The 24111-nt window shown below is 43.8% G+C and overlaps 1 protein-coding gene across 1 annotated transcript in view; it reads right to left on the bottom strand.

Moving 5' to 3' along the window:
• Window positions 1-5827: 5827 nt before the first annotated feature.
• Window positions 5828-24111, bottom strand: part of LOC138964531 (protein SEC13 homolog) — a 27594-nt gene continuing 9310 nt past the window's right edge. The window contains exons 2-11 of the mRNA XM_070336520.1: window positions 22125-22169; window positions 21487-21602; window positions 19607-19758; window positions 12895-12984; window positions 11581-11624; window positions 10726-10853; window positions 9606-9726; window positions 9091-9234; window positions 7166-7262; window positions 5828-6539 (exon numbers count right to left, since the gene is read on the bottom strand). Coding sequence (XP_070192621.1) covers window positions 6499-6539; window positions 7166-7262; window positions 9091-9234; window positions 9606-9726; window positions 10726-10853; window positions 11581-11624; window positions 12895-12984; window positions 19607-19758; window positions 21487-21602; window positions 22125-22169 — 978 coding nt within the window. The 3' untranslated portion in view covers window positions 5828-6498. The remainder of the gene's footprint in view (window positions 6540-7165; window positions 7263-9090; window positions 9235-9605; window positions 9727-10725; window positions 10854-11580; window positions 11625-12894; window positions 12985-19606; window positions 19759-21486; window positions 21603-22124; window positions 22170-24111) is intronic.

Below are 24111 nucleotides of genomic sequence, written 5' to 3'. Positions count from 1 at the left end.
CACTCATGACGTAAGCGTAGACGCTCATCGAACAGATGGAACTGTGTAGATCTAACCAGATTAGAGTCGATGTTTCCCTAATATTCTCGTATGTCCATTAACTATATAAGTAGGGCTGCGCACACGTATTGTTGTTCTTTACCAGTCTTGCACTTGTTCTTTCTTACACTGTGCTGAGAGATATTGTCACCGTTGTTCCAGCTGTTAATAAATCTACAGAACCTACACAACTCGTTGTGTCTCCTTTGCGACTGAGAGTGACGAAAGGAAAAACACGACAACTGGCGTCGCCGACAGTTACTTCCCTTGTCTATTCGGAGTGACTTATTACTGCAAAATGACGGAAACAGAGCAGCTGATAACGCTTCTAAGGGAGCAGTTGGAGCAACAGCAACGCCAGCACAAGGAAGATATGGAGCAACAAATGCACCAGATGGAGATGATGATGAAAGTGTTCAGTGGTGCCGCAGCTTCTGCCAGGGAGGAAAGCGACGACGATCCGAGTGCTTCGAATCTACGTTTTCCCATTACTACACAGGCGGCTGCAATCCCATCTTTTGTTGTGTCTGATGCAACATCGGAACTGTGGCCTGACTACTGGTCAAGATTTTGCACGTTTGTGGTCGCCAACTCCGTGCCGGAGCAGCGTAAGGCTCAAGTTTTCTTGACGAATCAGACTGCTACGGTCTACAAAAAAATGGCAAATCTGGCTACTCAGCAAAATCCGCCCAAGGACATCAACAGTTTGACAATGGACGAAATTGTCAAATTCATGAAAGAACAGTTCGACCCAAAACTCTTCATAGTGCGAGAACGTTTCAAGTTCTGGAGTGACATGAAACGGAAGCCAGGCGAAACTCTCCAGGAGTTAGCAGCGCGCATACGCCAAGACGCCGCTACCTGTGACTTTCCTTCGATCAAAAACCCACAAGACGAAGCTCTGAGACAGAGATTCATATGTTCTGTCAACAATGAGGCTGTCTTAAAGGCTCTATTCAAGATCAAGGACACAGAGCTGGATTTCGCACGTGCTGTCCAAGTCGCGATTGAGACTGAAGACGCAGCGAAGGTTGCCAAGGAAACTGTCTACGGTTCCAAGACCATGCCAGTCAACAAGGTCCACCAGAACAAGACTACGGGTCCACGAAAGAACCACAAGCAGTCTAATTCCACAGACAGGAAGTGCTACCGATGTGGAAAGGCCCACAAAGCAACAGACTGCCCCTACAAAGAAGCCAAATGCCGATACTGTGACGTCACAGGACATTTGGAAGCTGTCTGTAGAAAAAAGCAACATCAGAATCGGGAACGACATTCCCAGGCTTCCGTGAAGAGAGTCACGAAAGCAGAGCTTGTCAACGCGATCCTCGGTGAAGTTCCCCAAGATACTCCTAGGTTGGATGTACCCATAACAATCCAGGACCGACAGTTCACCATGGAACTGGACACCGCAACTACGGGAAATTTTGTTTCTCTTCCGGTCTGGAGACAACTAGGAAAACCGAAGCTGGATGACGTCACACATCGTTACGAGTCTGCCAGCAAGCACGACCTGCCCGTGCTGGGAACTTTCATGGGCCAAACCAAGGATCCAGTGACTGGTAAGCAAAGCTCAATTCCGTACATCGTCACCAAGATCCCTCATCTGAATCTGCTAGGACGCAACGCAATCCAGACTCTGGGAATTTCTGTGGACAATGCTCTAGGACTGAGGAGCATAGAGAGTCGCGCTAAGAGTGAGGGTGCAAAACCTACGCATCCAGCGACCTCCAACGCGCCTTATGCTGCCCTGCAACGAGATTGTCACAGACTGTCTGATAAATTCCCAAATCTCTTCAAACAAGAATTGGGATGTCTCAAGGACTTCGAACTGGACGTGAAGTTCAAGTCTGATGCGAAGCCGGTTTTTCACAAGGCACGTCCGGTACCTTTCGCTCTTCGTGATGACCTCGCCAAAGGCTACGAAGAAGGCATCGCCAAAGGAGTCTGGAAGCCAGTCCAGTTCAATGAATACGGAACGCCAGTGGTACCAATTCGTAAGGCACAAATCTCGGGCACCCTGAAGCCCAAGTTACGGATCTGTGGTGACTACTCAGTGGGCATCAATGATCAGCTTGAAGATCACCGTCATCCAATGCCACTCCCAGAGGAACTGATGCAGAAGCTAGGAGGTGGATTCGGATACACCAAGATCGATCTTGCTGATGCCTACAACCAGATCAAGCTGGCACCAGAGAGTCAACGCAGGCTAGCCCTCAGCACTCACCGTGGGGTACTCCTGCAGCAACGACTTCCTTTCGGGATAAAGTCAGCACCTGGTTACTTTCAAGAGATCATGGAAAACCTGACCTGTGATCTACCTGGTGTTGCCGTCTTCCAAGATGATATACTCGTCAGCGGGAAGGACGCCAACGACCACCTGAGCAATCTGGAACGTTTGCTCACTCGTCTGAACGACAAAGGACTCAGATGTCGTCGTGAAAAGTGCGAGTTCGCACAAGCCAGTGTGGAATACCTTGGACATACATTATCGGCCGAAGGGATCTCCAAAGGATCGAAGGTCGAGGCAGTTTTGAAAATGCCAGCCCCTACGGACGTCTCAAGCTTGAAGTCTTTCTTGGGCTCAGTTCAGTTTTACGGGAAGTTCATCCCTAACCTGGCCAGCATGGCAGAGCCTCTCTACCGCCTGACGAAGAAGGCGAACCCCTGGAAGTGGGGAGATGAGGAACAGGCAGCATTTGAACAGTTGAAAAATGTGCTTTCCTCGGATCAAGTTCTGGTACACTTCGATCCAAACAAGACTTTGGGACTAGCTTGTGACGCGTCCAACGTTGGAATTGGAGCAGTCCTATTTCATCGCTATCCAGATGGAAGCGAGCGCCCAATCGCCAACGTGTCCAAGACTCTCACGGCTGCAGAAAGGAACTACAGCCAAATCCACAAGGAAGCCCTGGCCATCATCTTTGGCTTGCGGAAGTTCTACCAGTATCTCTACGGACGTCAGTTCATACTGGTGACAGATCATAAGCCGCTGACATCACTGTTCGGACCGAAGAAAGGGACTCCACTGCTCGCAGCTAACAGACTAGCTCGGTGGGCCCTGTGGCTGAACCAGTTTAACTACACCATCGAGTACCGGAAAACAGCGGATCATGGCAATGCAGATGCCCTTAGTCGCTTGCCATACGGAGATGACATCGACTTCGACAGGGAGGAAAGTGGTGAAGACATGGACATGGTGTGTGCCATCAAGGTTCTCAGTCTTCAAGTCCAGCCTGTGGATGCCAATATCCTCCGTCAAGAGTCAGGAAAAGATCCAGTGATATCTACTGTGATGCGCTACGTCCGTGAAGGCTGGCCACCAAAGAACGCTGAGATCAATGAAGATGTCAACAAGTTCCGGAAGTTGTCGGACTCTCTCAGTATCTGCCACGGATGCCTCGTCCATGGATCGAGAGTGGTGATTCCACAGAGCCTGCAGTCCAAGATCCTTGATCTGCTGCATCTCGGACACTTCGGCATGGAACGCATGAAACAGTTGGCAAGAACTGCTGTTTACTGGCCCGGTATCGATGCTGCTATTGAGATGGCTACTCGACGATGTGACTCGTGTGGTGAACATCAGAACAAGCCATCCAAGCCTCCAGTTCACCCATGGATGCTACCAGAAAAGCCGTGGAGCCGCTTACACCTGGACCATGCAATCAACTTCATGGGTAGAGACTGGCTGGTGATCACGGATGCTTACTCCAAGTATCCATGCATTCATCCTACGTCATCCACGTCCTCTAGAGCCACTCTAGACCTGCTGGAAGAAGATTTTGCTCATTTTGGATTGCCTCACACACTTGTCACTGACAACGCGCCGACCTTCACTTCTGAGGAATTTCAGAGCTGGTGCAAGGAACGGGGGATCACGCACCTGACAGGGGCACCATATCATCCTGCTACCAATGGAGCCGCCGAACGTTTGGTGCAGACATTCAAACAAGCACTGAGAAAATCTTCTTTGCCACCGAAGCGTGCTCTTCAAGAGTTCTTGATGCAGTACCGGAGAACGCCGACATCCTGTGGTTTCTCTCCGAGTGAACTCTTGAATTCCAGGCAGTTACGGACAAGGATCGACACTCTGCTGCCCTCGCCAGCCCACATCGCTCAGGGCAAGCAATCCAAGGAGGCATCCAAGTCTCAGATGACTCCAGACTTGAAAGCTGTCGTCAAGGTAACCAGACAGTACAAGGCCGGAGATCCTGTGTATGCTCTGTACCATGGACCTCGCCGAGACAAACAACCCCGATGGGTACCAGCAGTCATCAAGAAGTCTCTGGGTACTCGCTGCTTCAACGTCATGGTCATTCCTCATGGTCCAGTATGGAGACGACACTGGGAACAGCTACAGCCACGCTACACCACTGAGGAAGACAATGAACCTGGTGAGGAAGTGGACACTGTTTCTGAACTTGTAACAGATCACCCCATGGAGATCTTGGAAACTGTGCCACAAACTCGGAGACAGACCAAACCCAAAGGTACTCCATCCGTTCCAGAGTATGGACCAGACAATCCAAGACGGTCAAAGAGAACACGCAAACCCACAGAGAGACTTTGCTGTTGATGCTTGAGGAGTAGCATCAGTTTAGGTGGGGAGGTGTTGTGGAGATCGCTAGATACCACTGGAATCGAATGGAAGGATAAAGAACATTATGGAACTTACTTTGATTTAGTGCGCAGTCACTCATGACGTAAGCGTAGACGCTCATCGAACAGATGGAACTGTGTAGATCTAACCAGATTAGAGTCGATGTTTCCCAAATATTCTCGTATGTCCATTAACTATATAAGTAGGGCTGCGCACACGTATTGTTGTTCTTTACCAGTCTTGCACTTGTTCTTTCTTACACTGTGCTGAGAGATATTGTCACCGTTGTTCCAGCTGTTAATAAATCTACAGAACCTACACAATTCGTTGTGTCTCCTTTGCGACTGAGAGTGACGAAAGGAAAAACACGACATTTAGGGTCTGTCGGAATCGGTGAGCCAGAACGTACATTCTCCCTTTCTCTCAATGACTTTTAATTAGGTCTATCCTTTGATCAGGAACCCAAACAAGCAAGTCAGTAAGGCTATTCTTTGATTCCCATCTCCCCCCTTTCCCCGTCGCGATATAACCTTGAATGGTTGAAAACGACGTTAAACACCAAATAAAGAAAGAAGTATTCTTTGATGACTCAGTCGATCAGTAACCCCCAAAAAACAAAAATTGAAAACAAATCTGTTCTGAGAAACTTTGATTCAACACGCGACGTGAATGATCCGACTGGGCCTTAAAAAAAAGTAGGACATGAACTTTGCCGACCTATTTTACCGTAGGTAAACCGAGTATTACCCATCAACTCTCCTTTGTTGTCAGTGTAAGTTTTAAAATTCAAATGTAGTGTAATACTTATAGGTTGTTGTTTATCTATCATAGCAGATGTTTTCTGTGTGTATCTTTGATTTTTTTGCCCAACTCATTTTCCCCTTATTCTGTTCTTTTCAACCCAGGCTTCATATGGAGCCCAGGCTGCGGAGAAAGTCAAGGGAAGTAACTTCTCATTTTGCCAAGCACCACAACTAAATCTGGTGATTCCCCTTTCTCAAGGAAAATCACTGATAAGCACAAATCATTTTTATTCCATTCTCTATCTTTTGATTGTTTTGTGAGTTGTTCGTTTCTTTCTTTCTTCCACGCGCGTGCGCGCGTGTGTGTGTGTGTGTGTGATGCAGAACATACTCAAGGCAAAAACTCTACACAGAGACATAGCATAAACAACAGAACATAACTTACTTGCAATCAAGTGATATTTATTACAGTAATTATTTATTTACAAAGTGAAATGTACAAGAACAACAAATGTATGATGACACAACATTGAATGAACAGTAACAAATGAATAATATTTTTGATGACTTTTTAAAATCATTAATGTAGCTCTTTTTTATTAAAGCATGTAAAAACCTGTACTCCTGAGTCCTCACTGATTCTCAAGATCTTGAACCAATAATGCAAGATAATGAATCTACTGTTACCAATAAACTGAGAAACCTTCTCCTCTCCAAATAAACCAAGAAAAATAATGCAAACATTAAAAAAAAATCATCACTGGAACACATGCAAATTAACACACACACAAAAACAGTTATGTTTACAATAAATCCATGGAAAGTGAAAAGCTTTATTCAAAATACAAAAATGTTCTTCACAAGCTACCCACTTGAAGCTCCATACCGCTAAAAGGTGATCGCAGTTACCTTCAATAACCCTAGTTCTGAAATACGATTTTGTTTTCGTGGTAGAAATGCTTTCAAATTATCATTTGTCCTCTATTTGTAATTTCTCTAAGAGTTCCAAAGACATGCATCCCAACTTAAACTTTTTCCTTGGACTCGTGAAGACATACTGTCAATGGGTTTTCTTCATGTGGCTTTTTTGTTTTGTTTTGCAGGAGTGTAGGTCTGTTATAGGTCAAGTCTTCTTCTAGTATTGTAGTTTGGTTCTACTGGAAACAAAGTGAAATGAAATAATGAGAATGAAGACATCAATACTGACACTGTTATCAACACTCAACATAAAAAGAAAGGATGAACGCATAACACTACACAGTGACCCTGTCTTACAAACAAGAACAGAAATTAATTATTAACCACAAATATGAACTAAAAAAGGATCCAAGCAAATATTCACAAACATTAGTGTACTCATGCACTCACATGTAAGCACACACATACACATTTCACAGCTTCCAGCAATCAATAGTGATGAAAATTATCTTTTTCAAGCACACACGCTTGATTTGCACCAGGGTAGGCATACTCTAAATTCAAAGAACACATCAACATCAATTCTTTTGATGACTTTCTTCCACAGAAATATAAGGCAGCTGATCTCAGAATTACTTGCCAAAAATAGCAAAAGAGCTGTACCTCAAAATCCAAAGCCTTGACTTTTAACTTACGAACATCCTCAAAATTCGAAAACATATTGTAAGAAAAAATAAACGCTTCCATGGGATATTCTTGCACCAATGATTTATAGATGATCATACAAAAGTTCTACCTACTAAACAATATCATGTGTGAAAGAAAAACATGTTGACAATTGTAATACACAAAACACGGTTCTAACCAGATGAGGATCTTTGATCTGTGATTTGACCTTGACCCTTGTTGACATCACTGATGCACGTCCATTGTCCTTCCACTGACTCCTTCCATAACGTCACCTGAAATATAGGACACAGCATCTTTGGACTGTTCGTGTGTGTTATACATGTACATGTATGTATAATGTAAACTGAATATTGTGATTATGAGAAAAGAAAAACTCATTAATTCATGTGGTCTCTTTTTCAATTTTCTCTTCTTTATTTTTTGTTTGTATCTGTTCATCTTGGTATAAATTCCATAGCCCGCAAGAAGAACATTATCATTAACAACCAGGACAGTGCAACACAGAATTTGTTTTTAGGTTTTTAATGAGTGAAAAAAATCAATCCCTTGCTGTTTGTTACCTAGGCACATACACCTGTTATACACATGCCGAAACATAGACTGGTTCACAAGTTATTGTCATCTGACGCTGTCTCTGTAACAGCAATCATTCCTGCCATGACTTACAATGAACACTCAGGGACAGGAGAGGGATAGAAATTAAAAGGGTCACTGGGCGAAGGGTTTGAGAGGAAGGAGACAAGGGCTGCAACTAAAACATTTCCATGGGTGCAACCTGGAAAATTCCAAAAACCGGCAAAAGTTGGGGTCCAGCTTTTTTAGTATTTAAAATGCAAAAAAACCACTCTCCTGGAACAAAAACATCGGCAGCCGATGAAACCAAAAAGCAGCTGCCGGCGTGTAGCCGGCAGAGTTGCACCCATGCATTTCTCAAATTTGGAGATCAAAATTGGACTATTTTATGTTTTTAGATTGACACAAAAAGCATACTTAGCGTGGTCCACTTACAAATCCCATCCCTGAACATTTTGATTTATCTTCTCTTTCTTCCCTTCATGCACAGGTATGTATGCATGTACAATGGAACCCCCCTTTTAAGACCCCCAATTTCAGATGCCCTCCTTTTTAAGACCTTGTTTTCTCTGACTTTCTGATCCTAACCTCTGTAAAATGACCATTTTAAGACTCCCTTCTTTTAAAGACCTGATTTTCTATGAGTTTGGAGGTCTTAAAATGGGGGTTCCACTGTACTGCATACCTGTCAAGTCCTACGCATTCTGCGTAATTCTTACGGTTTTTCAGTGTTTTTTGGGTCCTACGTCGTATACCTCAAACCATACGCATTTTCAGCGATTACGATCGATTTTTTTTTTTTTTTTTTCCCCCCCTCATTCATTTCTGAGGAGGAGCTTGCACCAGCCACACAACAGAAGTTCTGGCATGATGTGCGCCAGTTCTACGTGGCCTGTGTGAGGAAAATGTTGAATAAATTTCCATTTGGCAGTGAAACCCTGCAACACCTTCAAGTGCTGGATCACAGTCTGGGAGCTGACACACTGACTGCCTTCTTGCAGGTCAAAATTAACTCTGATGCATGCTGCCATGATTTTAAGGTGACTGGCAGCAAAGATTTGCACAGATGAATACAACAAAGAACACAAGTGACAAGTGACAAGTGAGAAAAAAAATTAACGAACAAGAGTGCAGTGTAAATGTATTACATGTAGTGGTAAATAAAGAGCAGTTTGTGTAGAAAGGAATTTATGCGTTTTACTTTTAGTTTGCGAAAAACAATCTGATTGGTTTAGTGTGTATGCGTGAGAAGTTGAATTTGTGCGTTTAACCACATCCTGATCCACGCATTAACTATGGTTTTTGATCCCCAACTATGGTTTCTTATGCCATTTACTATGGTCAGAGGCCAAAAGTACTTGACAGGTATGGTACTGGTTAACCACCTTGTTGTCTCCCCCCGACACGGCCAGTATATTGCCAGTGACAGACCAGGACACGTGCCACACCAGGTCGCTGAACACTATAATTTATCTTCTCTTTGTCTTCCCTTAATGCACAGGTATGTATACATGCAATGGTACCCACCTTGTTGTCGCCACCCGACACGGCCAGTATATTGCCAGTAACAGACCAGGACACGTGCCACACCACATCGCTGAACTTGTTGAGGACTCGCGACGTCCAGTGGTTGCTGGTGCCATCGTTTGTCCAGATGATCACACGGCAATCCTGGAAACACAAAATCCAAATTTAAAAAAATTCAGGGGCGGGGTGATGTAAGTAACAATGATAATCTGCCATTGAGAATGATTGTACTGTTCAGAGTGAGTGATACAGGATCTGATTTGTTGAAAAAGTAGTCAAGCTCCTGTTATGGACACATTGTTTCTCAGAGCAGGTAAAACTACATTTCTGGACAAAGACTGAACGAAGACTTTGAGCAAAATATCAAATATGTTAAAGACATAGAGATACGCAAAAACTACATCTAAAACTAAATTGTGTGATAATGCTGAGCAGAATGGGGAGCTGAATATTTCCCGCACAGCATTGTTAAAATTTTCTACACAAACAAACCGAAAACATTGAATAGAGTGTACCTGTGAGCAGGTAGCAATGACGTTGCGTGGCAAACCAATAGAGGGCGCCCAGGCCACGTCTCGCACCCAGTCACTGTGTCCCTCGAGCTTCTGGTCTTCCACCCACTGGCCGTCCTCCTCCCTTGGTACACACACAAAGACCATCAAAACCAATCTTACTGGTTTACTAGTACGCATAAAATCTAAATATGTCCCATTCGAATTCCCTTCATTACGTACCACTGCGCTATCACACACACACACCCCGCGCGCGCATGCACATACCACAGTAACATGAAACAGTGGAAAATGCTCAGATGACACCACATTGCACCATTTACAAACATATACGGACCGCCCATGTCTACTTGGCGCTTCTTGCCAACGACTATGTCCCATCGGAATTATGTTGTCCACTTGTCTTTTTCTCTTAGGCCGAACCCTGTTACCGCATGTCTATAGTGCAGGGGCCCCTCCAGCATAAAACCTACCAAACTCTTGCAAGATAATGTCACAGAACAGATGGACATTTCTATTTCACTAGAAATGAAGGAATATTTACAAACATCATCTTTCTTTCTTTATTTGGTGTTTAACGTCATTTTCAACCGTTCAAGGTTATATCGCAACAGGGAAAGGGGGGGGGGGGGGGGGGGGGGGGGGGGGGGTTGGGGAGTTTCCAGTACAAAGGACTTAACATCTCTTACATACTGCTTGTTCAAAATCTTTACAAACATTGACTATATTCTATACAAGAAACACTTAACAAGGGTAAAAGGAGAAACAGAATCCGTTATTCGCCTTCTACGACATGCTGGGGAGCATCGGGTAAATTCTTCCCCCTAACCCGCGGGGGGCTACAAACATCATGAACTGATGAAGAGAAAAACCTGCAAAAACAAAATCTTAAACCTGGGAGTCCTTGAATTAAGGATCTTTTAACAGATATTACACTCAACTGCACTGTAATGCAGGGAAGCAAACAAAACTTTCTAAATACGCTACCATTCTGAGAAAGCAAACTAAATAAATCAAACATAACTTTCGTGAACCAAAGCCTGAGAAAAATGCGTTTGTCAACCCAAAGACATAATGCATAAAACATCCTACGGAACAAAGAAAACAAAAGCAGCACACCAACCTCCAAATTTTGACGAGGTTGTCGCAGCCTCCGGACACAAAGCGCTTGGCAGGCTGCTGACGCGCTCCTTGGTCAAACAGAGCGTTGGGGGATGTGGAGGGTGCCCAGCTGACTGCGTTGCACCCAATCTGTAAACACAGCACAATAACTGTCAAACTTCGTCTTCTTCTTGTTCTGCGTTCAGTGAAACTCCCACGTACACTCGGGTTATTATGTGTATGACCGTATTTACCCCACAATTTAGGCAGCCATATGCCGCTTTTTGGGGATGATTGCTTGGTGTTTTAGTGTTTCGATAACCCACCGAACTCTGACATGGATTACAGGATCTTTTCCGTGCGCACTTGGTCTTGTGCTTGCGGGTACACACATAGGGGGATAAGCACTAGCAGGTCTGCACATAAGTTGACCTGGGAGATAGGAAAAATCTTCACCCTTAACCCACCAGGTGCGGCCGGGATTCAAACCCATGATCTTCCACTTGGGAAGCCTACGTCTCATTCACTAGGCCACTGTGCCCATCACTGATTCTCACATCAACCTCAACTAGAGAGCATGGCAGGGTAAAAAAGATGGTCATGCAAATAAAACTCTAGTCCTAAAAACTTATAATGCACAGGAAACTCCATTCGTTAAAATGTGTGTATGTTCAAACTGTAGTCTAAGAACTTAGATGATTGTAACTCCAATACAGCCAGTAACAGAGCATTCAACTGGTTAATGATTTTCTTGCATGTCTACAAAATATACGACGTTCTGAAGCTATATTTGAACACAGAAGCGCTTTGAGCTGAAAACCAAGGTTGCTTTCTGTGACAGAAATGTCTAAAGAGGAAAAGAAAAAGAGAAGCTTACCGTGTGAGCATTGTTTATTTTCTTGGCATCCCAGTTACCGTCACCTGCAAAACAGCCACATGAAAACTTATACATGATAAGCAATGTAACCATGCACAAATGTGTTATCGATAATGGCTTAGTCTTATAGTATATTTGAAGAGCAATTTTTTAAAACTTACATAGACTGGAATTAGTATGAAACATTGAAAGGGACGGACTAGTTTATTTAATTAAAGACATACTAAGCTTCTTGAAACACACAGAACAACTTCTAGTGTTCATTCATACAGGGCCTAGAATTGGAAACAGTGAGTTAGGCGTATAAAAACGTTAAAAAATCCTTGAAAATCAGGAATAATTCTTTCTTTACAAGACTAAAAAAATAAATATAAAAACAAGAAGGGCAAAGCCCATACGACTCACATGCTTTACACATTTTTCCTATCAAAATACATGTGACCTTGACCCAAGGTATACATCCAAGGTCATGCAACACAAAGCTGTTAATTCAAGACATAGGAAGTACAATGGTGCTTATTGGCTCTTTCTACCATGAGATATGGTCACTTTTAGTGGTTCACTACCTTATTTTGGTCACATTTCATAAGGGTCAAAGTGACCTTGACCTTGATCATATGTGACCAAATGTGTCTCATGATGAAAGCATAACATGTGCCCCACATAATTTTTAAGTTTGAAACAGTTATCTTCCATAGTTCAGGGTCAAGGTCACTTCAAAATATGTATACAATCCAACTTTGAAGAGCTCCTGTGACCTTGACCTTGAAGCAAGGTAAACCAAACTGGTATCAAAAGATGGGGCTTACTTTGCCCTATATATCATATATAGGTGAGGTATTCAATCTCAAAAACTTCAGAGAAAATGTGAAAAATAGCTGTTTTTTAGGCAACATTTATGGCCCCTGCGACCTTGACCTTGAAGCAAGGTCAAGATGCTATGTATGTTTTTTGGGGCCTTGTCATCATACACCATCTTGCCAAATTTGGTACTGATAGACTGAATAGTGTCCAAGAAATATCCAACGTTAAAGTTTTCCGGACGTCCGGACGTCTGGACGGACGGACGTCCGGACGGACGGACGGACGACTCGGGTGAGTACATAGACTCACTTTTGCTTCGCATGTGAGTCAAAAATAGGATGGCGTATATACGCCGTTTTGCGTACAATGCTAGGCCCTGCTCATACGGACAGCATGTCTCAAAGTTTTAAGAACAGTAACACTGATTTTCTCAACAACAACAGAATGTATTTCTGATCATCCTGCAAGTGGTCAAAGCAAGGCTGTTGCTCCACACACACTGACACCTACCTGTCGTAGAGATGACAGAGATGGAGCCGTCAGAACTTCCACAGGCCAATACCAAACCCAACTCATGAGGAGCAAAGCACACTGAATTTACTGCAATGAAAGAAAGAATCAAAATGATGCTGCAGTGCAAAGAAATAACACAACAAAAAGCAAAGTTCATCACATTCAAGGATTCAACAACACGAAAATGTCAAATCTTCTTCTTCTTCTTCATTCATGGGCTGAAACTCCCATGTTCACTCATGTTTTTGCATGAGTGGGTTTTTAAGTGTATGACCGTTTTTTACCCCGCTGTTCAGGCAAATGTCAAATGATATATCATAGTCTAACAATTGTCAAAATTCACCCTTTCAAGTTATCTGCTTATTATTTTAAAGAGCAGCCCGGTTGAGGTGACTTTAAGTGAATTTCCTAAGCAGTCACAAAACAAGATCTTTTCTGCAAAGCAATGTGACTAAAATGTGTATGGCACCTAAAAAAGGAGAGTTGTTCCCATACCCAGAGGACAATTGGTCAGTTGGACCTTGATTTAAAATAATATATATCAGTAAAAATGTCCTGGCTGCTAAAAATTGTTGTGTCAGAAGACATCCTACGTGACTGTCAAAGCTATTAAACTTTCGACCGGCCTAGGGTCAGAACAATGCGTCAGATCAAAAAAGTATATATATACAACAAATATGTGAATGACTAAAGACCCAGGCCTTGGAACAACACTGAAAACGTAACATATTAATTCAAAATTGTGCTATGACCCTAACTGTGCAATACTAAAACAATAATTATTATTCAACAGAAGCACACGATTGTCTTTATCTGCATTTCTGCAAGTCTCCATGTTCAGCTGACTGTATCCATAACTACTGGACAAAAATATAAAGTTTCAAAAGTAAACTTTGATTTAGTTAATATACCAACTCACATAGATAGCAATAACTTCATTTTGTTGCTAAGGTATTGAAGCACTCATCCGTGGTAACACGGGAGGTAACTCTTAAAAACAAAACTCTACACCATATAAGGCATGGTCCATGGTAGTTAATTTCCCTACCGGTGTCCTGCGCATGCGCCGGACATACACCGGTGACACTCATTCCGTTCTGAAACACATACCCCTTTAAACACAATATGCGGGGCAGGTTGGGAGGGAATTCAGTATGTGAGTTGGTAAGTATATTAACTAAATCAAAGTTTACTTTTGAAACTTTATATTTAATTACATATTCTTACCCAACTCACATAGATAGCAGATTGCTAATTAAGGTGGTGGGGAAATATTCTCAGTCAATATCTTGTAAGTACTTGTCCGGCAGCAACTATAGCCGGCAGACCATGTGTACTATAATGGCGGGTACTTGATATATCCCGCAGATAGAAATTCATGAATACGTCCTTGGACGTCCAATAAGCTGCATACATAACTTCTGCAAGTCTTCCATACTTGAGTACAGCTGAAGAAGAGGCCCACACTCTGACTTCTAGAGTCCGTGCTGCCTGAAGAGGGAGGACTGACTGCCCCCCCCCCTCCCCCCCCCCCCCCCTTTTCTTGCCATCACTTGTAGGCATGCCTAATCAATGTGGCAGTCCATCTAGCTAAGGTTGACTTCGCTAAATCATTGCCTCTACCAGAGTTGATGGATATGAACAAGAGCCTTTGTTTTGGTGATCTAAACTGATCAGTGCGAGTCAGAAAAACTTTCAAAACTCGAAATGGTCCATTGGTTAATTATGGCTCTAACGGAGCCAAAATATTGCTCAGCGGTTTGAATTGTATTATCGGAGCTGGATTATCCGGTTTCTGCTTATTTGCGAGAAAATTTTAACGAAACCTAAGCGCCATAGATCCGTCTTTCTCCAAAGAGACGTCTATAGCAAAACCAGACAGACAATGCACTTACTCCCACTTCTAGAGGAAGCTGGTAGAGTAAGCATGACCGCTTTCCGTGTTAGATTAGCAAGGCTAGCTTTTGTAACTGCTCAAAGAATCTGATCTCAAATACTCCAAAACTTGGAGCAAATCCCAAATCGGGACGGGAGATTTGTTTTCAGCAAACCAAAGGGAGGCTCCCTTAATCACGCTGGCGATAACGCCCATGAGTGAAATAGTGCGACCTAGCTGTTTCAGTGTAACTGATATCGCGTATCGTCTTACTTCAAAGAAGTAGGGGAATATTCCCTGGCCTGAAAGCCAGGATAGGTGGTTCGCCACCTGCATTGAACGGGAAGAAGTGGAGTTCTTTCCGTTAACATTACGCTATTTGGTCCAAGCCAGCCAATGTGACGTGTAAATCGAAGACGTTGAACCCCTACGGGATCTCTGGACCAAATCCAGAGTTGAGGCCGAAGCCCCTGAGCGTCTCAATGATTCCCGTACAATTGCCACCCGTGTAGCTCGAGCGAAAAACAGGGGCCCTCTTGCCAGCCTTAGAAGGTCTGGAAACCAAGGTTGAAAGAGCCCCTACTGTGCGACCGGCAGGCCGCTCAAAATAATTTCGAGAGGGTTGATCTTCCATACTTCGGGGTCCGGGAACGAGGAGACGAACATCGGCAGACGGCGATAGTACCGAGTGGCAAATAAGTCTATCAGTGGCTTCTCCACATGCGCCCGGAGGCGTAGAAGCGCGTGGTGAGATAGAGTCTATTCTGTGTGGACAATCTTGGCCGACCGACTTAGAGAGACCGCCAAGCCATTCAGCCTCCTAGAAAGGTATTTCGCTGATAATAAGATCTCGTGGTGGTAACAGCACATCTGAATCTCGCAAGCTCGATGTGAAAGCGATAGTGAGCGAGAGCGCCCCTGCTTGTTGAGATAAGACACCACTATCGTGTTGTCTGATTGCATCAACACATGTTCTACCCTGACAAGGGGAAGGAATTCCATAAGAGACAGAAAAACTGCTTCCATCTCTAGCATGTTGATGTGCCAAGAGGCCTGCGCCAGCGTCCACTGACCGAAAGTCGTGTGGTCGTCTAAATGAGCCCCCCACCCCATGAGAGATGCGTCCGTGAAGAGGAGCTTCGATGGTGGAGGGAGAACCAATAGGAACGCCTTGAATGAGCAATGGCGTGAGTATCCATTGTTTGGTCGTGTCTGTGAACCAGTCGTGAAAAGACTCTAACATGTTCCAGCCCTGCAATTCTGGTTTCCACCTGGAGTTCAGGGCTTCTTGAAGGGCCGCTTGTACAGACTCACCCAAAGGGATCAAAGCGGCCATGGATTCCAATTGACTTAGAATCGAAGTCAGCGCCCTGACTGAGGCTCTGAATTGAAAACATTTTTTTATTTAAAAAATAAAATAAAATGTAGCCACTTCCGATCTGTTTTGTGTATCAAAATGTGGAAGTAAGCGTCGGTCCGGTCAATGAAAGTGACCCAATAGGAAGGCCTCAGTGCCTCCCTCAATGAAGTGGGTGTCTCCCTTGTAAACCTTCTCTTTCTAAGAAAAGTTTTAAGCGAGACAGATCTAGAACCGGACGCTATGCTCCCGAGGCTTTTGGAATAACAAACAGAATTCCACAGCCACAGCTCTCCTCTGAAGCAGAAGGGAGACCCCGGTCTGTAAAAGAATCCCTGGCTTCTACTCTGGCCGGAAACGAAAAGCAGGAGGAGTTCTGGTCAATGTGCTCTGTGCGTGCTCCATAGGAAGCTCTGACCAGGGGAGCGTCATTAAGGGTTAGGCTTACGGCCTGATCCCAGCTCTCCGAAGGAGGGCTAGTTCTTGGGGAAGATTCTTATCCCGAGAAGACGAACCAGACTTCGAACTCTGGCCAGTGTTAGCTGACGCCGAGAACTAAGGAGCGGGAGGTCCGCTGCGTTTGGTTTCTTTCTTGAAAATGCCAGCTCCGAAAGCTTAACAGACTGCAAGTCTTTGGTCTGCTAGGGCTGCTAATGCAGTGCGTCCAGCAGATCATGTTCGAGAAGAAAACCTTCGAGAAAGGAAGCGATTAAAGTCTCGCCGAAAGATCCATTCGTTCAGCTGAGACCTTCTCCCAAGTGGCGAACAGCAAAGCTACATCCTTTGGCTCTGCGTCCTGAAGGAACACAAAGGGATTCAGTGAGGACGTAATTGCACGAGAGAGATAACGAATCAAAGTCTCAGACAAAGACGATAATTCTAAAGAAGTGCGGCCGCATTCTTCCACAGCCCGGAGATCCTTGTCCTTGCAAACAGACAGTTTCTCCTTGCTATAACCATCCTAAAGGATGTTCGTCAAATCCAGTGCCACCGGAAGCGTCCTGCCTGAACGTAAAAGGATCCAGTGAGGACGTAACCGCACGAGAGAGAGAGAATCAGCGTCTCCGTCAAAGACGATAACTCCAAAAAAGAGCGGCTGCATTCTTCCACAGCAATGAGATCACTTTCCTTGCAAACGGAAAGTTTCTCCTTGCTATAACCATCCTGCCGAATGCTTGCCAAGTCCGGTGTAACCGGAAGTGGTACCGTGGGCAGGGCAAAGGGAGTGATCAAGTTCTTGGAATTGGCAGTAAGCCGAAGCTTCCGGTTAGTGCTCAATGAGTGATGAACCACTCGTCCAGGTGACGCGAGCCACGGCAAAGCCGCAGCAGGAGCTTCACCATGCGCTGCCAACGAAGGAAGTGGTGGAACAGAAACATCGTTTGAGAAAACTCTCGCAAGTGAAAAAGCCACCGAGGGATACTCCAAGAACTTAAAGTTCGAAGATTGTTCCTGAGAAGGCGCAAAATCAGCCAAAGCTGAGGGTGGAGGAACAGCAGATGACGATGCTACAGCTACCCCCTCAGGGAAATAGTGCGAAGTAACCTCTGGTGCGAATGCCAACAAAGATGGCAGCTTAGCCGGAAGTCGAAAAGGGGAATCCTCATCTGCCTCAAAAGCTTCGTCTTCCATATCCTCATCATCCTGTTCAGTAGTATCCTAACGATCGTCAAAAAGATGAGAACCGGAAACCAATCCCGCCAAGGCAACATCTGCCGAAACCGGAAAAGGTTGGGAAAAAGAAAAATTCCCGGAAGCCGGAACTCCATGAACGGATCCCCCCATCCACCTGCCTCATGTCAGTTAAAAGACTGAAAGAGGAAGTGGATGCAGCCTGTGTAACAGCCCCGGAACCGCAGTAGCGGAACCGGAAGCCGAAGGCTGATGGATGCCAACTACCAACACAGAAGTGTTATCGGCGGAAGGCAATACCATCCTGCCACCGGAAGCCGCAGAAGCGGAACCAGCAGTGGATTGGTAAGCATCAGCACCAACCGGAGTCATAGAATGGCGACCGGAAGATCCTGTTGTCCTACTACCGGAAGTAGCGGACACATGCTCTTCACACCCCAACCCGTACCCCGGAAGGGAATAAGGCTGACGTGAGGAATGAACCTTATGGCTGGTATGCACTTCCGCTAGAGCGGAAACCGTTGCCGCAGGTTTGCGTACTTCGCCAAGAACACCTCCTGCCGACGCGTAAGCGCCGAGAGGACCAGGAGGTGCTGATGTCAGAGAATCAGACAAAAATTTGTCGAAAGGAACACCTGACGACAAGTCCAACACCACTGTTGGATCTGCAACAACGTCGGCAGACGTAATGGTTGCAGAAGGCTCTGAACAAACCCGTGCGAGAGCGCAAAAACACCGCCCGCGACGCTAAAGCGCCGAGAGGACTGGGCGGTGCTGATGTCTGACAGGCAGACAAAAGTTCGTTGACAGGTAAACCTGACGCCGAACTAAACACATCTGTCGCCTCTGCAACAATGTTGGTAGACGTAATGGTTGCAGAAGATTCGGAACGAACCTGCGAACGACAGTGCGTTACCTACTCCTGAAGGGAGCAGAAGAGAAGCCTAACTTGCTACTTGTTTACAATCAGCAGTTAACATTCCCTGAACCTCAGAATAAACGATGACAAAAAAGGCAAGAAGATCCTCTTGCTTATCATTATGGTTGTAACACCTGAGGTTATTAACCAAAGCCGAAAAGTCAGCTGAGGGAGATGCGTTATCTATCAATAGAATAGAATGCTGCGTATCAGGGTAAAGTCCCAAGCTAAAGATGGCCTCTCGCTAAGAAAATTTATAACTTTGAGAGCTATGACTAGTAGAAGAAGTTCGTGGTTTAGCGCCAGCTTTAACCGTTTTGCCCAATTGAGAACCAGGTGAGCGAGTCTGCTTGGCAGAGCTCTTAGTTTCTCTTTATGTCTAGGATGTCGGCCATTTTGAAAGTCAAAAATGGTGGACAAATCTTCAAAAGACAAGTGGCAAAACCTTCAAAAACGCTAAGAAATCTTCTCGTTATACAAAAAGAAACGCTCTCACCAATTCCTGAAGAAGTAAAGAAGGTCGTTGATATGTTACCAAGATTCGATGGTCTTCCCTGAGAGATAGGCCTATGGCTTAAGAAAAAGCCTGAGCACCTCAAAACACGTCATGCAACGTGGGTTGAAGGAAAAGGAATGAGTGTCACTGGTATACATCCTGCGCATGCGCGGTACACCGTTAGGGGAGATAACCACAACAGACCATGCCTTATATGGCATGTGGTTTTTGTTTTTGAGTTATCTCCCCATGTTAACATGTAAGAGTGCTTCAATGTCTTAGCAACCAAACGAAGTTATTGCTATCTATGTGAGTTGGGTAAGAATATGTAATTTAATGCTGTCACACACACCTCCTTTACCGTTCTTTCAATGTCAATTTTTATCGAGCTACATGTATTAAATTGATTAATACACATGCTAAACCCACCAGAAGAGTCGTGGTTGGAATACTCGTAGAGTTTGTCCCATGAACCATTGGTCTCTTTCCAGATGATCACCTTGCGGTCATATCCACAGGAAGCAAGCACGCTGCCGTACATGGGATGAGCCCAACACAACTGCCATACAGGTCCTTCGTGTCTGTTAAAAAGAAAATGTTGTCAAAATAATTCAAAATCAAGATAAAAACAGAGTTAAGCCTGTGTAACCACACACAAAAAACACACACAAAACTTGGACTGCCAAGAAAAAACAGTTCTGCGGGTAAGTACTAAAATATTTCATGAAGCAGCACTTCTTGTTCTGTGTGCATGGACTGAAAATCCCAAATACGCTTGTGTTTTTACACAAGTGCGTTGTTACTTGTATGCCCGTTTTTACCCCGCCATACGCTGGTTTCAGAGGATGCATGCTTAGTATTTTCGTGTTTTTATAACCCATCAAAGTCTGACATGGATTACAGGATCCTTTTCGTGCGTACTTGGTCTTGTGCTTGTGTGTACACACGAAGGGGAAAAAGGCACTAGTAGTAGTAAATCTGCACATAAGTTCACACGGGAGATCAAAAAAATCTCCACCTTTTTAACCCACCAACACGGCAGGGATTTGAAAATTCAACCTTCCGCATAGGAGACTGGGGTCTTATCTAATAGGACACTGCGCCGCTCAGGTATGTAGCAGCTCTAACTTTAATTACTAGTCTAACTGAATGGTACATCTGCACTTTCTGATTTGGTTTGACTGGGTTTTTTTTTGACAGATTTGCTGGTTTCTGGGGAAGCCAAGAATTATGACTAGCATTGCCACATCGCCCAGCGTCAACTGAGGACACAGTGAAAAGGCACTTTTTTTCACTTTGAGTGAAAAATAATTGGCATAATTGATGTTTGTGAGTCACAAATTATGTATCAAAGGAAAAAGGAATGAATAAAGAAATGATTCAAAAACAAAGTTTACTGTATGAAATTAATAAAAGATGTGTTTTGGAATATTTTGAGTGTGAAAGTGCGTGTTCGTCTTCGCGGCCATTTTCGCGTCACTCTTAGCAGACGACCAGTTCATTTCAAACTGCTGGGAATACCGTAATTTTCATTGGAGGGCTGTGATATTTTGCAACCAATCAGAGAGAGCCTTACATCTTTCCCATACAGAAAACCGCGACCCACCGGAAGCTACATCTCCGTCAGCATGACGGTGAATATTACTCGTGTGAGCTTCACTAAAATTTGGTCTGAAAACTTCCATCGGCATACACGGTTCAAATGCAGTTTATAAAACATTAACTTCTGTTTCATTTAAGCCAAAAACCAAAAGAATCGAGCGAGAAATGACTTATTCCCAACGATTATGCTGCGCAAAACTGGACCCGAAAAATGCGAAACTCGGTCGATCAAAAGCCTGAAGAGGTTGCGATCTCGGCTCGCTAAAAGCAAAGTGATTTCGAACTAAAAGGACCATATCTTGCGAACTACTGCACCGATTCAAATAAAACAAATTGCTATGTGCTCAGAATTTTGATCTCTTTAAAATAGTGTGTTTCTTGTCATTCAACCATTAATTTCAAAATGTCATGTCATTGCCACAGCAATCAGTCTATGTCCCTTGTATTTAGCTACTAGCTTTGTCCTCAAATGACGCCCAAAATTTCTCAACTAAAATGACCATATCTCGAGAACTACTGCACCGATTTAAATAAAACAAATTGCTTTGTGCTCAGAATTTTGATCTCTTTAAAATGGTGTGTTTCTTGTCATTCAACCATTAATTTCAAAATTTCATGTGTCATTGCTATTATGACTGTTAAGAAACACAAGTTATGAAATGGCTACAGTTTTGTATACAGCACATAATCACAGAAATTTGACTCACCCTCTGAGGTCAGCTATGGGTACCTGTTGCCCACTGCTGACGTCGAACAACTTGATGGAGCGATCTGAGGAGCATGTAGCCAGCTTTGTGCCATAGTAGTCCAGCTGGGCATCATGCTGATCAAAGAATAGAGCACATCAAATGAGCATCATTTTCCAGAACAGCTACATTTATTTATTAATATATCACATGTGTCTTGTCTGTAACATATCATTGATCACTGGGAATAATACGTACACATGTTTTAAAAAAACTATTTGTTGTGTTTTTCTTTCTTTTTCTACAAAGGCTCTTCATATATATATATCACAACTTACGCTAGATGTGTCCCATAGATGTTGAAAAAGGGTGGCTTCCCTTCGGAAGTCTGCAATTAATCAAGTTCTTTCAGTTTCATTTTCATAGGGTAAAAAAAAAGTTCTGGGGTCGGGAGGGGAAAATAGGGTCAGCCCAGGAACCTGAAGCTTTGATTTCTTCATGCCTTACTAATATATTATTTACACAAACAAGTGTATACATGTACATGTACAGAGCAAAATATCCTCCAATACTTATTGGTTATCCGCATTACTCAACTAATTCAGCAACATAACTGATATTCACATACAGTTCTCTCAGCCTCGGCACGCAATACTCACAATCATATCTTCATGCCCGGTGTCCACGGAACTGATCACAGACACCTGAAAATAAACAACAGTTTAGGACGCTTTATTCAATACTTTTTTTTCAAAACATTCTAAACAGACCGATGTACATTTCAATTTCAGCTTTAAAAACAAGAAGGGCAAAGCCCATACGACTCACATGCTTGACCTTGACCTTTACATGACCTTGACCTTCAGGGTCAAGGTCAAATAACTAAACCTAGCAATGACATCATACACTAAGAACTGCTTTACACATTTTTCCTACCAAAATACATGTGACCTTGACCCAAGGTCAAGGTCATCCAAGGTCATGCAACACAAAGCTGTTAATTCAAGACATAGGAAGTACAATGGTGCTTATTGGCTCTTTCTACCATGAGATATGGTCACTTTTAGTGGTTCACTACCTTATTTTGGTCACATTTCATAAGGGTCAAAGTGACCTTGACCTTGATCATATGTGACCAAATGTGTCTCATGATGAAAGCATAACATGTGCCCCACATAATTTTTAAGTTTGAAACAGTTATCTTCCATAGTTCAGGGTCAAGGTCACTTCAAAATATGTATACAATCCAACTTTGAAGAGCTCCTGTGACCTTGACCTTGAAGCAAGGTAAACCAAACTGGTATCAAAAGATGGGGCTTACTTTGCCCTATATATCATATATAGGTGAGGTATTCAATCTCAAAAACTTCAGAGAAAATGGGAAAAATGTGAAAAATAGCTGTTTTTTAGACAACATTTATGGCCCCTGCGACCTTGACCTTGAAGCAAGGTCAAGATGCTATGTATGTTTTTTGGGGCCTTGTCATCATACACCATCTTGCCAAATTTGGTACTGATAGACTGAATAGTGTCCAAGAAATATCCAACGTTAAAGTTTTCCGGACGGACGGACGTCCGGACGGACGGACGACTCGGGTGAGTACATAGACTCACTTTTGCTTCGCATGTGAGTCAAAAAGCTATTTACTAGTCAATAAATTGGGGTCTGCCACAAACTGGCATGAGGCTACCTAATGCAAAGGACAAAATGGTAGTGCTGTATTCTGATATTCCTGAATGTTAGCTGGATTATTTTGACTACAACAGTATGTATGCATCATTGCATACCTCTCACTCAGTCTCAGGCAAAGTGTGTGAAGCATGCAGGGCCTCACATCCACGTCGGACATACACCAGTGATGTACATTTTAGTCGGTCTCCGGTCTCTAAAAAGCAACATGCCGGCGAAACAAAAATTGGTGCCAGAAAAAGGCCACAAGCGTTTGTACTTAAAATCTCTGCCCTCATGAGCGGCTAGTACCACTGAAACTGAGCTCCCTCCGGCATCTGAGCCACAGAGATATAGAATAGAGCCACCAAGCGCTGTGCTGGCAGGGGAAACGATTGCAGCTACCGGGCCGCCATTTCGCTGTGCCCATCCCACAGCCTGACCAGTGTACATTTCAGTGGGAATGTGGCACACTGGGCTTCTTATCTCCGTCGGTTGATTAGAATCAGCTGGCATAATGTTATTGAGTAATGAAGAAACTGTTCAGAAAATAATATGATCTGCTAGTGGCGGTACCTGGTGGATGGAAGGGGGAGAATGGCATTTCTTACCGCATACTAAATACGTTACACTGATCGAAAGAGAGGAAAAAAAACGGGCGCAGTCACACACACGAACGAACGAACGAACACACACACACACACACACACACACACACACACGCGCACACACACACACACACACACACACACACACACACACACACACACACACACACACACACACACCCACCTGAGACAGAGACTGTCAGGCAGATTGAGACAAAAAGGTTATACGAAACCAAGAACATTAATTTTATAACAATTAAAAAAATGATGCAAAACCAGTTAGTGTCACAAGAGAAGCCAATCAGACGAAGCAAACATCAAGATGACAAAGTTAAACAAATTTGTAAATGTTATTCATAAACCTCTCTC

Source organism: Littorina saxatilis, linkage group LG4 (genome assembly GCF_037325665.1).
Source record: "Littorina saxatilis isolate snail1 linkage group LG4, US_GU_Lsax_2.0, whole genome shotgun sequence".
Lineage (NCBI taxonomy): Eukaryota > Metazoa > Mollusca > Gastropoda > Littorinimorpha > Littorinidae > Littorina > Littorina saxatilis.
This window is presented reverse-complemented; position numbering and strand designations above follow the sequence as displayed.